Below are 17,226 nucleotides of genomic sequence, written 5' to 3' on the forward strand. Positions count from 1 at the left end.
CATTTAATAGACCACATTATATTTGCCGTTGTTATTTTGTGTTGTAGTTTAGAACCACCAACTTCACAAGTTGCCCTAAAATCCTCTTTCCATCTTCCTCACCTTCTCTTCAGTCAACATTTAAAATAATTAGAAAAATGTCTGTCTTTGAATATGGATTTTCCCTAAGAGCTTGATCTCTCGTTTTGATGCTTAGTATTTTATTTATTAAATTGCTCATTTTAATAAACATCAATGTTTCACAATGCCCTTAAGTTTTCTTTGACTGCAGGAAGTAGATTGAGGGAAAGCAATAGTATGTTTCTGCTTTGTAGTCTGAAAATATAATGTTGCCTCGCTGTTACTGTATTATAAACATCAACAAGTATAATATTAGCAAATACAAAGAAAAAACTCCAGGATACTTTTCTCCCTGTCTGACCCTAAATAGTCTATGTTCCCAAATTTTGAACAATACAATATATCGGGCCATGATGAATAATGTCTGATTCATATAGAAAAACAGAGCATCATGCAGAGCATCTATTCACCAATTTCCCATATTACATTTTAATACTTGGGTTCACTGTGAACAATTTGCTCCTCTACATAAACATTTCTCCTCTCCTTTAATACACTGTATAAATACTATTAACTATTAGTTGAGCTACTCAATGTCACAGCGTTGACCCTTGCAGATAGGTACACAGTGAATATCCTTTGGGTTAGAGAAGGTTTGCTAAATTGACATTTATAAGACAAGCTAAACTAGATTCCTTTTTCCCCTTGTCTTAAGTCTTTCACTTACTCTGTAGGTATTCCTGCAGACTTCCATGTCTCATCAACTCAGTAATAATATAAATTGGATCTTCTAAAGTGCAAACAGCATAAAGCTGGATAAGCTTTGGATGTCTTAGGCTCTTCATTATCTGCGCCTCCCTCAGGAAGTCATTTGGATCCATTGAACCTGAAACAAGAAAAGGAGGAAATCATTTTATGTTATTGACCCATTCCTATTCTTACAGCAGCCTGGTGGGAATCACCAGAGATTGCCTCCTGCCTCCCAGTAATGTAAGAGCATCAGTGTCACAAATCTTCCAAGTTATCAAAGAAGAGAATCAGTTCAACCAGGGCAACCTAATTACCAGATGTGTTGTTGTATCAGGAGGTATGCAGTTTATATGTGATGACCTGTAGGTGAAGAGCGCTTGATCTGGGTCCCCTATGAAAAATGAAGAGAACAAGAGAGACTGACAGTCTAATTGATAAAACAAGGTGGACATCTTCAGAACACAAAGAGAAGAGAATCTATTAACATGAACACTGAAGTATGTTGAATGTTTAATTACTCAACTCAGAGCTCTTTGTTTCAGGAGAAACTGATGGCTGCCCTACCCTTGGGTCCCTACTTGTAGGAATAGCTGGAAGAAACAACTTTAAAAAATGGCATTCTATCGAATTTATGTCCTTCCTCTTATGGTACATGGACCACAGGCTAAGCAGAAAACATTCAAGGACATATGCAAAGGGCACAGCTTCTTTTCGCCAGCTTTATATATTTAAAGCGAAATTGATATTTAACATTCTCTCCTTTATTATCTGCTTCCATTATCAAATCCCTAAAAGTTTGACCAAGCAATAAAGGAGATGATATTTTGGGCTGTTTTGAGGATTCATCTATAGTTAAATTGTACTTAAAAGGTCCAACTCTGACTCACTGGGGCAACATGCCAAGTCATTAACATCCAATAAAATCTAAAAGGAAGGATACCTGGAGTTTACATTTCTTTAGTAATTTTCAAATCTTTTGTGTCCTGTAGGATAGGATGTTTCCGAAGCATTATTAGAACTGATGGAATACTGTCATGTCTCACCTTAGTATTCACTAGGGATACTCTATCGTCCATGGATGCTTAGAAGCCATTCCTCCATCATCGTTTCCCATAATGAAGATATTACAACCAATATTTGAACCCAGGCCTAAATACACTGTATGAATCCAAGGCAGCATCGTGACCTATCTATTAACATGAAGCTAAGAAGTGTTACATGTGATAATCCTTCAAGAGTCTCAAAGATCAGCATGCAGGTCCAACAGACTCTGGATTATTAAGAAACCTCAACTCTGCTGTTAGCTCCCTGTGTGATCTTAAGCAAGTGATCCAACCTCTCTGAGCTTCAGTGGTTAATTATCCTGTTCACATTGTAAAGTATTTATCAGGATAATAGCAATACCAGGAACAAGTAGTCAATGATGGCTGATCCTTATTTCTACTATTATACACTTGCATGCTCTTGAGAAATCCAAACAAACCAATTGATAATCGTTTTACACTGATTGAAGAGAAGACAGGACAAGGCCTTAAAATATATTTCCTATTCTTCCATCACATTATTTTTGAACTCCCTCAATTCCAACTCTACCACTGGTTTACTCCACATAATCAAATAGGACAAAATTTAGAGTCATAATAGAAAACTGTAGCTGGAAATAAAAGAGGCTCCTATACCAAAACAAATCACTTAGTTCTTGGTCAAATAGTTGTTAAGCTTAGTGGTATGACTAGCCTGTGGTCAAATATGGATACTTTATTATCCAACACTCAAATTTTTAAAAATAATAATCTGATTTATGGAGCTTCCAAGGATAGCACCAATTGCAAGCATCATTCAATTTCTGCATGACAAGGCAACCATTTCCAAACCAGAATATGTGTAAGAGCTGAAACCAGGCTTCTCTGCCGGTAATACTATTAGAGCACTGCCCAGTGGCCACAATGATTACAGCCCACCAGCTACAGTACAAGGGAGACCCAACCTCAACTCAGCTAGCAGCACAACATTAAATATTAATTTTTGCCTGTCAAAGCTTCTGTGAGAGTTGATTTCAAGCTCATCTTTATTGCGTGGCAGTCAGCTAGGCAATAAATAACTGCTAAAATTGATAAATGGCCCCAGTGAAGTGAAGACATTTAACCAATCACCAAAACTGTTTGCTGCTATTACACTGTAAATCAATAATAATTATTCCTGTTGCAAAGAAAACAATCATGGCTTTTGCTTAGTATAATAAATGCGATTTTTTGTTGTTCTCTTTTGACCTCCAGAAGGCTGCCTTAGGAAGCAATGTTAGGAAAGATATCTTGCTGCTTGGTTTGTTTGTTTGTTTTTGGTTATTTTGGGGGGGAAAGAATGATTTGGTTAGACAGTTTCATATTTCAACAAGATCAGGATTTAAAAGACTATCTACTTGGTGGTTGAAAAAAGTCTCAGGTGCTGGAGTAGATTGTCTTTAGCTGATGTACTCAGATGGCAACTGGTCACATAAAAGTGCCTCAAATTGGGCTGGGAAGTTGGCTCAGTGGTAGAGCACTTGCCTTGCATGCATGAGGCCCTGGGTTCGATTCCTCAGCACCACATAAGCAAAAAGAAAAAAGCCAGAAGTGGTGCTGTGGCTCAAGTGGTAGAGTGCTAGCCTTGAGCTGAAGAGCTGAGGGACAGTGCCCAGGCCCAGAGTTCAGGCCCCACGAGTGGACCCAAAAAAAAAAAAAGTGCGTCAAATTGGAGATAGGAATGCTGGAACCAAACTACTACTGTACTTGTAAATCTGTTCCTCACTGGGTGCATCCATCTAATGCACTTAGAGGCTAACATTTCCTAAGAACTCACTGCATATACTTTATGCACATTAACTCAATGTGTCCTCATAAAACTCTACAGATCAGAAATGATTATAATACCTACTTCCAGGTAAGGAGGTTCAGAAAGGTCAATCAATTGTCCAAATGTTACAGAGAACTGAATCAAGTTTGAACTCAGGTTCATCTTACCCCAGACTTCATGCTCTTAACTATTATAATCCTAAGAACCCAACATTTTCAGTTCCTGCTATTCTGAGCATCTCCTTGCTTTTTCATAATAGACTATGACAAAATGAATTCTTAGTAACCTTCTGAGTTACTTGGTTAGCTCCAAATTACTAAGAAGTTTTTCCCCTAAGAACTTATCATTTGAAAATTTTATAAGAAAGTGTCACTTCCATGGGATGTATGATACTATAGTGGTGATGGATGTGTGTTCAATTTCCAGCATTGCTATTTATTGACTTAATAATAATAACAATTATGATTATATATTTTATTGGTGACTATTATAAACCACAAGTTATGCAAAGCATTTCTACTAATGACCTAATTTAGTTTTCATACAATCCTTCAAGGCTAGCCTTATTGTTATCTCTATTTTTCCAAATGGAGATAAAACTGAGGAAAAGAGTAGTTCAAATTTTTGCTCAAGAACGGTTGAGTAGCAAGCCATAGCAAAGTTACTCAATCTCTCTAGATTCTTTCAGCCCATCTTTAAAATGGAAAGACTAATTGATTCTCTGGCTAGATGAATATTGATCTTACACTATGTTTACCTTCCAGGGAAGAGGAAATGAAGATGGAAATAAAAATAGTTCCTAGATTTTCAAAAATGAACTTAGTTTTAGATGGACCCTTTTCCCTTTGATCATCCAATCCGTGTTTAATACAGTTAATCTGTGTATGGTACCCATGTTCAATCTGTTTTTTTTTTTTAACATTTTAGTCAATTTTTTATCTAAAGTTAGGAAAAAAGGAGAAGAAGAACATTAAAAGACTGAATCCTAACTTTAAAGAAGAAATGCACTGCTAGAAACTCAGTTTGGGCTGTTTTAAGCTTAGCTGATTCAGGGAGCTGGCTTTGTTTCAAGGCCTGTCGGTGGGCCAGGGTAGAAAGAATGATGACAACATTGGGTCACTGATCACCCTGGCTGTCCCATAACATCTTAGACACTTATCGTAGCAAGTTGTGCTCATAGCAATCAGCATATGCCATTTCAACTTTGATATTCTCCTACCTGGTTTTAACGTTTTGACGGCAACTGGAGTGGTATTGTTCCACAGGCCTTCCCACACTTCACCGAACTGGCCGGATCCCAGTCGCTTCAGGAGCTGTACGGAATTGCGGTCTATCTCCCACTGGTCTGCCGTTTTATAGGACAAATCAAAAGGAGTTGGGACCTGTATCTGTTTCCCAGAATAAGGAAAATACGGTAGACGTGATGCTTTTTGTGGAAAATAATCATCTGGGTATATTTTAAGAGAAAAATGGTCGCTTTGAAAAGAACAATACAATAAATGACATTCTAATTACTTGAAAGTGGAAAACCATTGTGGGAGGCTGCACTCCTAACTCTTTTCACTGATCCTGTCCCCAAACCTACAGCCCCAAGTCTGTCTATCTCATCCATCAGCACCCATCAGGCTCACACAGCATGACACAGCCTGACACAGGTCTCTGCCAATTTGCCTACTAAACCCTCCCATGTCAAAACTTATTCAGCATTCCAACTCACTTGCAGGTCCTCCCCACACCCTGCAGTTAAATCATTGACTTTTAGATACCATATTTTGCAGAATAAAATTATATTGTTTCAAAATTACTATTTACTTGTTCACTCCCTTCTTTACTCTTTTAGTTAATTTTTTTTTTTTTGGTGGGTCATGGGGCTTGAACTCTGGGCTTGGGTGCTCTCCCTGCGCTCTTCAGCTCAAGGCGAGCACTCTACCGCTTGAGCCACAGCTGCACTTCTGGTTTTCTAGTGGTTTATTGGAGATAAGAGTCTCACAGACTTTTCTGCCCGGGCTTACTTTGAACTGTGATCCCCAGATCTCAGCCTCCTGAATAGTTAGGATACAGGAGTGAGCCATTGGCGCCCGGCTTCTTTTAGTTGATTTTTAAAAGTTCTAATCATCAGCTGGGGATCATTCAATAAACAAAACTGGCACGCAGCTCTGCCTTCCTAAAGTTCAGTCAAGTTTAGCATGCACTGTACTGTCTCTTTTGAAACTGACATTGTATAACAAATACTCCACTATCTCAAAGCAAAGAGAATTCAAAGACAATCCAACATAGCTTGAGAGCATTTCACCTTTAAGCATGGTCTACCCAGCCTGACACACAGGCCATCACTTTGATTGCTGTAGTAGTTTACAAATTCATTCAGTGTGGAGAAAGTTTGTCTTCGGGTAAGGAAAAAGCCCCCTTCATCCAGTCTTCTGATTCTGTAGTGTTTCACAACTCCTTCATCTAAAACTGAAACCCAAAGTAAGTCTGGTTAGTAAGCTTCTTGTCATAACCAAGCATCATGCAGTCATTTCATTCAATGTATACTCTTTAAATACTGAGCAATGTAATCATATGAGGGAGAACAATGAAAGGGGTGACATTGATCAAGATACATTGTCCTCATGGCCTGACTCTGGGATTGAAAGCACTCTATGCAACTATAGCATGAAAATGAATTTTAGGAAAAACACACACATTTCTTTGTATTGTGATGGTTTTTCAATGTAGAATTAAATTGACACAAAATACTATATTTTTCAAGTTCTTAGGAAATGCTCAAGGAAATTTACAATGGATACACTTAACAGTAGAAAAAGACAGATCCAACTACTTAATTTTCTTTGAAAAAAAAGGATTAACAAAAGAAGAAAAAAGAACTGGGGATCACACTGAAGGAAATAGAAGGTAAAAATGAAGGCGTGTGCTTGGCACTGAAATCATCCCATGCTTGGAAGCCATATAATATGTATATAATACTTCACTAAACAAGCTATAGAAATGGACTCTGGTGATCTAACTTTACCAGTTTCAGAAATCATAGTGTCCAAAAGGCAACATCATAAAGGTATTAAGAAACATTTCAACTCTTCCCAGTAACGCTACCCTTAGAATTTGATGATGTTGAGCCTGAAATAAAATGTATCCTTAGTGCTACCTTACCATATTATAAGGAATTCCACAGGTTTCTCATTACACTGTCCCTCAATGCAAGAAGATAACAGCATATCCCAGCACAGTTCAATAAAAGAATTTCCACAGGGCCTACATGATGTGGTGTGCATGTACAACTTCTCTGATTAGTCCTAGGATAAATTTGACATCTGTACAAATAAACTGCATCCTTTTTAGGTAGTCGGACTTACTGTATATATGTTGTTACATCTGCCTACCACCAACCACTGTCTCTTCCATTGTTAACAGCATTCCAATTTTCTCAGAGAATCTTTGCTTCTAAGAGCTTGTGTTGTAGAGAGACCTCATCCCTGCCCTGAGCTAAGGAAGGTCCATGAACACTTCTAGGACTCATGTTAGGGAGCTCCAGAAAGACAGAAAGAATGTTGCTATTGCTGGTCTCATTGCTTTGTGTTTCTACTGAAGACTTCGGAGTTATCAGGAAAATTCTTTCCTACAGCAGAGAGGCAAGCTTACCAGAAGTAAAACATCTTGATTAAAAAAAAAAAAAGTAGTCTTCATTTGGAAAGCAAAACTTAGCCTCTAGAGTTGGCAACCTGTCTTTTCAGCAACAAGGGTTGGGTACTTTTTGTTTAAATTAGTTTAAATCAGATGTCCTGCACAAGCCTTCAAAATACTGACTGACACAATTCATGCTTACTGATCAACGTATTGGCCAGCATGGATCACAAATACAGCTATCCTGAGGTCCTTCCAAAACAGCTAAGCTAAATCAATGTTCTCATGAAAAGAGAGAAAGCAGAGGCAAATATTTCTCACTTCGAACTCGGTAGTATACCCAAATATGGCAGTGGCTAGACAAGATTTTCTACAAAACCATTCAGCACACACCAGCCTAGATAGAGTGAAAAATTAAGAGGATACCAAGTGTGGACAAGGAAGTGGAATGATTTCTCATACATAGTTGATAGAGGTGTTATTCTTATAATTACTTCATAAAATTGGTTATTGTATACTGGAAATTAACATTGTCATACTTATAGCAATTCCCTTCCTAAACATGACATGAGTAAAAATGCATGGCATAGTCCCTCAAGTGTATGTGTATGAGTCATTCTAGTGGCAATATTTTTTAAAGCCTATGTCTGGAAACAATCCAAATGCCTACCAGCTGATGTAATAGAGTTAATTAATAAATAGTTGCATATTTGTCTGGCAGAATGCAATATAGATTTGTAATTAAACATCTATAACAACAACCTAAAGTGAATCCATACACATATGGCTTCAGTGTGAAAATGTTTTAAAACAAAGCACAACCATTGACATATGAAGTCAGTGAAAAAGGGTATCAGTAGTATTTTATGTTATGACTTAGTATGGGTTACATGGATGTGTTTAGTCTGTGAATATTCATTAAACATTTGTGAATTATATAGCTTTCTAACATGTATCATGCATTGAAAGAATACTAAAAATATGATTATCTGCTCTTGTTTGTGTTCAAACCCCCAAGCCGCCATGTGGTGGAACCAAAAGTTACAGCAAATACTACCTGATTTCTACCTTGGATATAAAAACATTCTCAGTATTTATAGAACAACATCTTTAAGGAAATAAATTTTCTCATAGGTGATGAGAATCCTGGTTACAAAATGCCTTCCTAAATCACTGCCAGAGATCACTTGTGATATAGGGATATTTATCGGGTGTCATAAAAATATAGGATATATTAAAAGTAAAAGGTAGAGGATTACAATGCTAACTTTGATGGTATCTTTCCCTTACCAACATTAGTAAAAAAAGAAAATGATGAAACCAATATAGCAGATCAGCACCACTAATAAGTAACCACATGCTTTTCATTATTTCTAGTACTATTGAATTTGTACTCAAAGCAGATTATACTCCACCATCCTTAGCTAAAATTCAAATTCAAACTAAGAATTCTCAGTCCAAGAGATTAACCAAAACACTCCATTCCTTGATAAAAAAAAGGTCCTATTTCTGCCTATTCAAAACCCAGGCCTGCTTCAGACTGAAAAAGCAGTAGTATTTTTTTTAACGTGGGTGGTTTCCTCTTCATTTCTCTGCCTAGAGCTGCTTTCTCCCCTTCCCCTGCCTGCTGAGATTCAAGGGTAGGATCAGTGAAAGGAGAGTGTGAAGGATGAGTTGGCTCACTTAAATGGCATCAAGGATGGTGGGCTTCACACTTTGAGCCTGCTGAGGGCATCCCCTCTGACTCCTGTCTTGGACTCTCATGACCATCTTTTGAAGCGTTCCCCTTTCCCCCAGCAGCTCCACTACAGCTCCCAAGAGACAGGAGTTTCCCAGGCTGCCTGCACCCAGAGCCTCTCAGCTTCTTTTATTGTCAGTCCACCTAGCACACACTCCCCGCATCCTTTGACAGAAGCTCACTTGGATAGAAGAACCCCAAACTCCTCCAGACTATCCACCCGTGGATCTCTGGCACATTTGTTCTGGAGGGAGCCCCCCACACACACACTTTATAGTCTGGTTCTTGTCTTCTCCATTAGTTATTGGGAGGAGAGGCTGGTGCCACAAGGCACCGCTAATGCTCTCCCACAGGTTATCTTAATCTTCTCAAGCTGTATTGGGCACCTGTTCTTCTCTCAATTCCCAACTGCAAAGAGCAGAGAGGAAGCTCCCAGATTGGCCTCCCTCGAACTCCTCCTCATAAGATTGAGGTGGTAATTGGGAAAGAGTGAGGATGCACAGTTGTGTTTAGTGCTTTCTCCACAAGCAAAATGCCCTTATCAAATTCTTCCTCCCTTTTACTTCTTGTGTACTTTCAAAATCACTAACAAGAGGAGGGATCCACAAGCAGCAATACCTGTCTTGGACCAGTTTCTTTGTAAACTCTATGAGAATCTAGCTTTGGAAGTTTATTTCTTTTTTTTTTTGGAAGAAGTCAGTTTATTCTAATTAACTCAAAATAACATCAGAACAATGAAGACCACACAAACACCTCTCAGCCCCAACTCTATACCATCTCAGTGAAGCTGTATTAAGAGTCACAATACCCTCTTCCATGGCCACTCTGAGGCAACCATGCAATTAACAACAAGAAGTTAACTTATAGTTTTACACTCTATAGTGTCACTACCAATTACATTTCCATGTTAAATTAACTTGGTCATCAGAGGTGATTTTCCATTTCTTCAACTTGAACTTCATGGTTAAACTAGTCCATTTGCAATTCTGCACTGCTTCAGCATTTCATTGAAGCCCTCACAGAGCTTAAAATCACCCAGGTTCTGGGCACACTCCAAAAACTGCTTTCTTTCAAAGGAGCATGGGCCACGAAGCTGCTGCTGCTGCTGCTGCTGCTGCTGCTGCTGCTGCTGCTGCTGCGCTAGCTGAGTTCCCTGGGGCTCCTGATAAGTGATGTCCCGCCTGGCGGGCTCAGCATTACCAGCTCCACTGAAGCCGCCAGTGACGGCATGGCCCAGTGTGTGCCCAACGGCAGAGCCCACAGCTACTCCAGCGGCTGTGGATGCCATCTGGGCCATCAGCCCAGGCTGCCAGGGAGATGGGAATCATTTTATTTTAGAGCATCAGTCAAAAGTGCCATTTAAGTAGTCTATGATAGCCATATTTATTGATCTAATCACTATACTATGCGCTATTTTACATTATCTTACGGTATCTTCATTCAATTTATATAAGGTAGATATTACTAGGCACATTTTACTAATCACAAAGTTGGAGGTGACAGAGCCAGAATTCAAACCTAGGGCCTTATGACTCTAAGATTCTTCATAACCAGTGGGTTTCCAGTAAAGTTTGAGTTGTTAAAGATGTGTCCACTTTAGTTGGGCACTGGTGGCTCACACCTGTAATCCTAGCTGCTCAGGAGGCTGAGATCTGAGGATCGTGGTTCAAAGCCAGCCCGGGCAGGAAAGTCCTTGAGATTCTTATCTTCAATAAACCACCAGAAAACCAGAAGTGGCACTGTGGCTCAAGTGGTAGAGCACTCACCTTGAGCTGAAGAGCTCAGGGACAGTGCCCAGACCCAGAATTCAAGCCTCACAACTGAAAAAGTAAAATAAAATAAAAAAAGATATGTCTACTTCATGACCATAAAATGACATAATTTGCATATAAAAGCCTTTACTTTCAGCTTTTTTTAATAAAAGCCCCTCCATAAAGAATACCTGTTTCTTAAGTTAAAATCTTTTGTGACCAATGCATCCTTGTACTCTCATCTGTCAAGTTACCAGTTCCACTGACTACAACTCTTGGAGAAAGAATAATTGCCCTCTATTCTCAACATCTAATAGAAATTTGATTCAGGTATAGAGCTTAGCCCATAATAAACTCCAGTGTATGGATTAAAAGGCCAACAAAAAATCTGAACAGCTATAAATAATATCACATCTGTCCCAATTCATTTATTTACAGTGTAATGAAAATACTAAAAGTAGAAACATAGCAAAATATAAAATATACCTGAAATTTACAAATTATTGGCCCGAAAATCTAAGCTTTGCTAGTTATCAAAAAGAACAGTATAAAGTATAGCTAAAGTATCCAGCAAGTCAATAGGTCTATAATTGGGAGTGAGGAAAAGCTATTTTTAATTCTGCTTTTTAAAACAAGGTAAGACATCTTTTAGTTGGAAATTGAAGTAAGCTACAATAAACACAAATTGACCAATTTCATTTTAATGGACTACAAAAGATCTAATGGCTTTCAAGCTAGAGATTAAAGTTAATAGATGACTGAAGAGCTAAAGTATACCTTATTTTCTTAATAAGAGATGCAAATCACAGCAATTGAAATCACTTTGGCTATTGCTATTGGTCATAAAGAAAATACAAACAAATGTTTGCCAGATCTTTATAACTACAAATTTAAACCCTTAACTATGGGCTGCCAAGGGTTTCAAGAGTCTTAGAACTAAAGAGAAGGCAACTTGCTATTCTTTTTGTGGTTTGTTATGACCTTTATTACTGAATGAAACCTACTCTAAATCCTGCAGAATATAACTGAATGACAATACCTGTTCACTTTTCTTATACTAGAATACTCTGAGTCCAGACTGGTTAAGCATTTAGTATTTCAGCTGCAGAACTATATATGCTAATTATAGTCATCCATCGACAAAGTCAGTAACATTATGATTAAACCCAGTGACTAGGAATCCAGAGTTTACAATAATTTCTGTCATTATGCTGTTTGACCTAGGAGAAAATATTAAGCTGATTAATCAACCAATTAATCTACCAGAACATGTCTAAGAATTAGAATCTATTGCAAAGATGTAGGTACATATATGAGGAATACAATAAAGGTTTGTTTAACATTGAATCCGTTCACTTATTTATGAACATTAACTTCTATTTGAACCATACATAACACAAGTCATCCAATCATTTGGCTACCAAAATTGGTCATTCTGGGAGCATCCTATGTCATTTAGATGAGATCTGAAACTGCAGTCCTATTTGTCAGACCCCATGCATTCATATGACTGGAGACAGGAACAGCCGCCCAGCTACTGCTGAACAATAAGGTCTTACTTGACACCATCTCAGACAATAGAAAAGAGCTTGTCACTAAATAAAAGTCTTGTAAGATTTTGTCATACAGGACTTGACAAATTATAAAGTCAAGATATTCCAAAATTAGATAGTTAAAAGAGAGAACTCTCAAAACTAACTTTGGAACATAGCATAAATATAGATTTTGAGGCTGTGTCAGAAAGCCCCCAAGATGCCTAGCCAGTGCAGTGAATAACATCAGTATAATAAATGGTTTGGCATTTTATAGATAAACAAATGGTCGATTGAGCAGATTTTCATCTTCCAGCAGGTCTTCTGGCCTCAGCTAGGCATAGCTTTATTCCTACTGACTGATACTAATCTGTTTCCACACTGAGTAAAACAATACGATTTCTTTCACTGAGCAAAGGATTGAAAATCAAGAACTCTCTCCACCCTAATCTTATTCTGCCAGTGATTTGTTCTTTGACCTTAGGCAAGGAATTTCATTTCAGTTTCCTTACCTAGAAAATGAGAATAATGATCTTATCTGTATGCCCCCACAGGGAGATTTTGAGTGTCTTTGTTCACAAAGAATGATAGATATTTCTTAAGTGCAATGTGTGAGTGTCGCATTACAATATCAGTACTATTAAATAGCGTTGTCAACAAATCAAAGACAATTCCACCAAAGTAACATTTTCCACAGTAATAGCTACACAACACAGTGTCTACCAAACATTTAGGGCTACTAATCCTCGATGACAGAACACCTACACATATAAACTCCTATCGATTTGCCTCATTTTTACGAGGTTTATTACAAAGGTAACCTTGATGATTCTCCCTACACCACTGCCTCAAAACCCATACCAACTTAGTCATCTCTCATTAAACATGGTACATCTCTCATTAAAACAGAATTTAAGACACATGCTTACTTTACACTGAATTTTTCCTGCACAACATATAGAATAGGACTCCAGTATGAGTAATTTTGAAAGGAGAAAGTATATCTAACTTCAAATACTATTGGGCCAGGTATGCCTGTACTTCATCTACTTTGGAAGCAGAAGGAGGAGGATAACAATGCACAGCCAGCTTGAAAAGAAGTGTGAGATTTTATCTTTAAACAAACCAAAACAACAAGAACAACAAAAAGGCTAGGGGTATGGCCCAAGCAAAAGAGAAATCACCTAGCAGTAATGAGCCCTGAGTTGAAACTCCATATATGTTTGCATATAGATAGATGATTCCTATAGAAAGGTTATTGACTTCTAGGGGAAGAAGTCTTCTTGGACCTAAGGAAACAAGCACAATTGATTCATTTTATGCATACAACTTAACTCATCAGTCCAGGAAAGTACCTGGCTTCCATCCAGGTATGGTTAATATACTTTGAACACTGAGTCAGTAAGTTTTGCTGTTAAACTAGTAGATTGAGTTAAGTTCAGATTCATTAAGAAAATGTCTATGTTAGTAGACTAAAGAAAAAAAAAGCTAGCCTACTTAAACAGTACAGGGTTGATAGCTCTCATGTCTTGGAAATTTCCAGGAAGTTAACTAGTCTAGGAACAATGTTTGTCAGAGGTATCTTAATCAGGCAAAACCTAACTATCTCCTCCATGTTATATAGCACCCCCCCATCCATTTCTGGCTCCCCGAATTGAATTCAGTTTAGCTGATCCCTAAATTTTCAGAAGAGATTGTCAATTTTATCGTTTTCTTGTCTTTCACCTAAGCAGATGAACACTTTTCATTAATAATACATAATTGTAATATTTCATATCTTGTCTGCTAATTTACTAGAAAAATTGTCTAGCACAATTTCACACAAAAGTAGTGTTTTTAACACTTGATTCTGCAAAGAACACTTCAGAAAATGACTTGATTTTTTATTCCTCTCAGAACTCCTAACTTCACTAGGTGTTATTAAGTACAATAAATCAAAAGAATTTAACATCCTCATATTGTATTATCTTAGTGACTTGAAGAAAATCTTACACAGGGTTAACATATAATGTGACATGAGAACAGTACTTTCAGTTCTCACAACTGCCTTGAAGGAATTTACTGGAATGTTTAAATTAATTCATGTAATTACATCTATCCCTTGTTTTGGAAAGATTCAAATGGTTGCATCAATTACAAAATATCGCAAGATAAAATTTAAAATCAGTGGATCTGGGGGCTAGGAGTGTAACTCAGTGACAGAGCACCTGTATAATATGCACAAAAACCCAGGTTCAACCTCCAGCACTTAAAAACTAAGATAAAAACCTAAGGTTCCTTTGAAGGAAATATACCAAAAGGTAAAGGACAGACTGATGACTCTAGAAACATGACTAAATTATTTTATTTTAGTTATGCATCCAAGTTGGTGAGATGTTAGCAAAAGATTTGGCTCTGCATCTTTCCAACAGCTCATAGTAAAAAGGATACATTTTCAATTACCTATTTCCCTGGATAAAATATCAACAAACTATTAGTCTAGCACACACACACACACACACACACACACACAAAACTATTTCTGGTATTAAAGTGAAGAAATTTCTAATATAGATCCTCAAAAAGAAATACATAGAAAAATGGAATAAGGAATATCATCAAAAAATTCCTAATAATAAATATGCCAGCACACTATACAGGATCAATTCTATGATGATCATTATTATGATCCAATTTCCAATGTGAAATTCAATCAAAGAAGAGTTAAATGCATAAGATGTTGACTGTAGCATTTTTACATAATTGCCAAATTGTAATAGTAAGTCTGAAAAGTAAGACTAAATTGTAAAATCTGTATAATTCTACAGATTACCTAGCAAAAAGAAGTGTATACATATATATGCATGTATTCACATCACATATATACATATATATTATATTAAGTGAAAAATAGGCGGTTATAAGATTGAGAATGCAATTTCGAAGATGAAGATACATCTGGCAACTCACATATCTTGGATTGTTAAAGAACCTAGATCATATTCCTTGTGGAAAGCATAACTGCATATGGACAAATATGATTAATTTTGTCAACATGAGGGCAGATCTCCAACTGACAGTTTTTTGAGTATTTTATTTGTGTTCTAAGGCAACTCCTTCAAAGCTACATAGCTTTTAAAATAGAAGAACACACATAATGCCTCTGGGTTTTTTTTAGGAAAGTAATATAAAAATTAACCACCTAAAGACAAGCTCAATCAAAATATAGTCTACTATGATACTGATACTGTTCGTGTAAAAAAGGCATGAAACTTATTTCTCTTGAATTCACAGTTTAAAATCACAATTCATTTTTGTTTCCATAAGTCAGCAAGAGGTAGTGTATTTCTCTTTTTGCTTTATCTGCCAGAGAAGCCCAGGATAAGCCGACTTCTAAACCTAGATACTTATCTCCCATTAGAGGCTAAACAAGATCTTGTCTATTGATTTTGTCTTTTTTATGTTTTAGTGTTTTATACTGTGCTTCAGCATTTTAAGCCAACTTAAAATATTTTCAGATGAGGAAAATCTTACCCCAATTGAATGATAAATATTCAAATGCAGGGTACGGCTATTAAATATAAGAACCAAATTCTAAAGAAATGAACCAAACTGCCTGATAGTGGAAGCTGTTTCTCTAGGATTTCTGCTCATGAAAGTTTCGAGATTCTTTCAGAGTCTGTTAATAAAAAGACAAGGAAAAAAGAATATGAACTATGCACTACAAGAAAATCTCAAGATGCTTTAGGTTTTTTTGTTTTTGTTTTTCCATGATGAAGAAAATGAAGTCTAGTCTTAGATTCCAGCACTGCAAACAATTTAGATTACTCCAGACTGCTAAATGCAGTAGTAGCAGATGTAGACGTAAATAGAGCACCTCTCTTGCTTCTTAATATTTCACCGCATGTCTACTTAGATGACTGCATTCATTCCACAATTATTGCAACTGTTTATTTTCAATCTACTTCTACTGGACTTTGAGCTCTTTGATTGTGGGGACCATATCTTAAGAAAACCTAAGAGCACCCAGTAGGCATTAAGTAAATGAATACCACAGCAATGGATGGATTCAAAGTCATTAAAGGGAAGCTTCTCTTTAAGACTATACATATAATAGAGACATAGAAAATGCTGCTCATTATAATTACATAAAATAGGAGTATAATTTTGCTTTTTTCTTCTTTTATGCTTTTGCGTCCTCTGTATTTTACTTTTCACAAAATTGTTTAAGAAACACCTGCAGGTGGTTATAAGTTAGTTCTGTAGAGAAAAGGTATTGAAAGAAAGTTCCTGCCCTGCTGAAACAAAGAGCAATGTAAGTTTTCATCTCTGGTGTGCATAGGCTTTTAAGACAAGGATTTGGTTCCCATGCCAAAATTTCCCATAAACTAATGCAAAGCACATTTCTAAAATGCATTATAAGTGACTTCATGTTTAATGAAATTCTGATAGTTATAAATCAGCAAATATGCATGTCATTTTAAATATTCAGGTTAAGATTGGAGCTACTATCTTATTAAGTTGTATTATAGTTACTTCATTCATTTTTTATTCTATGAACACATATTTCATAGTAATCACCACCTAGAAAATAGATGTGTAAAATCATGACGTAACTTTAAACCCTAGTCAATCCTACCAATTGGCTGTGTTTTCATTTATAGCTCAAGTTCCTAGATTTTTTTAATCATATTTTTGTCAAGTAAAATCAGACATTTCCTCTTGCAAATTAACATACTGATCATGAAAACTGCATGTTGTTTTCTGGCATGCCACAAGAGGGAGCATATGTTTGACTGAACCCCTCACGTGGCCTTAATTACAAGAATGGGAAGCAGAAGCTGGCACAGCTTGGATTTTTAATTAAGGATCGTAGGCCACATATATAAAATAAAAGGGGAACTGGCTCTCATTTTAATAGACAAAACTCCTTGATTGCCTTTCAATCAAGACTCAGCACCAT

The 17,226-nt window shown here is 36.9% G+C and overlaps 1 protein-coding gene and 1 pseudogene across 1 annotated transcript in view; both read right to left on the minus strand.

Annotated features, from left to right (window-relative positions):
* The window catches only part of Frk (fyn related Src family tyrosine kinase), an 84,230-nt gene that overhangs the window by 13,078 nt on the left and 53,926 nt on the right, over positions 1-17,226 (minus strand). Inside the window, exons 3-5 of the mRNA XM_042669804.1 lie at positions 5,936-6,099; positions 4,862-5,030; positions 788-946 (exon numbers count right to left, since the gene is read on the minus strand). Of these exons, the coding sequence (XP_042525738.1) occupies positions 788-946; positions 4,862-5,030; positions 5,936-6,099 (492 nt within the window). The remainder of the gene's footprint in view (positions 1-787; positions 947-4,861; positions 5,031-5,935; positions 6,100-17,226) is intronic.
* On the minus strand, positions 9,750-10,313 carry LOC122099267 (annotated as a pseudogene).

Source organism: Dipodomys spectabilis, unplaced genomic scaffold, assembly GCF_019054845.1.
Source record: "Dipodomys spectabilis isolate Male_0828 unplaced genomic scaffold, ASM1905484v1 ptg000001l, whole genome shotgun sequence".
Lineage (NCBI taxonomy): Eukaryota > Metazoa > Chordata > Mammalia > Rodentia > Heteromyidae > Dipodomys > Dipodomys spectabilis.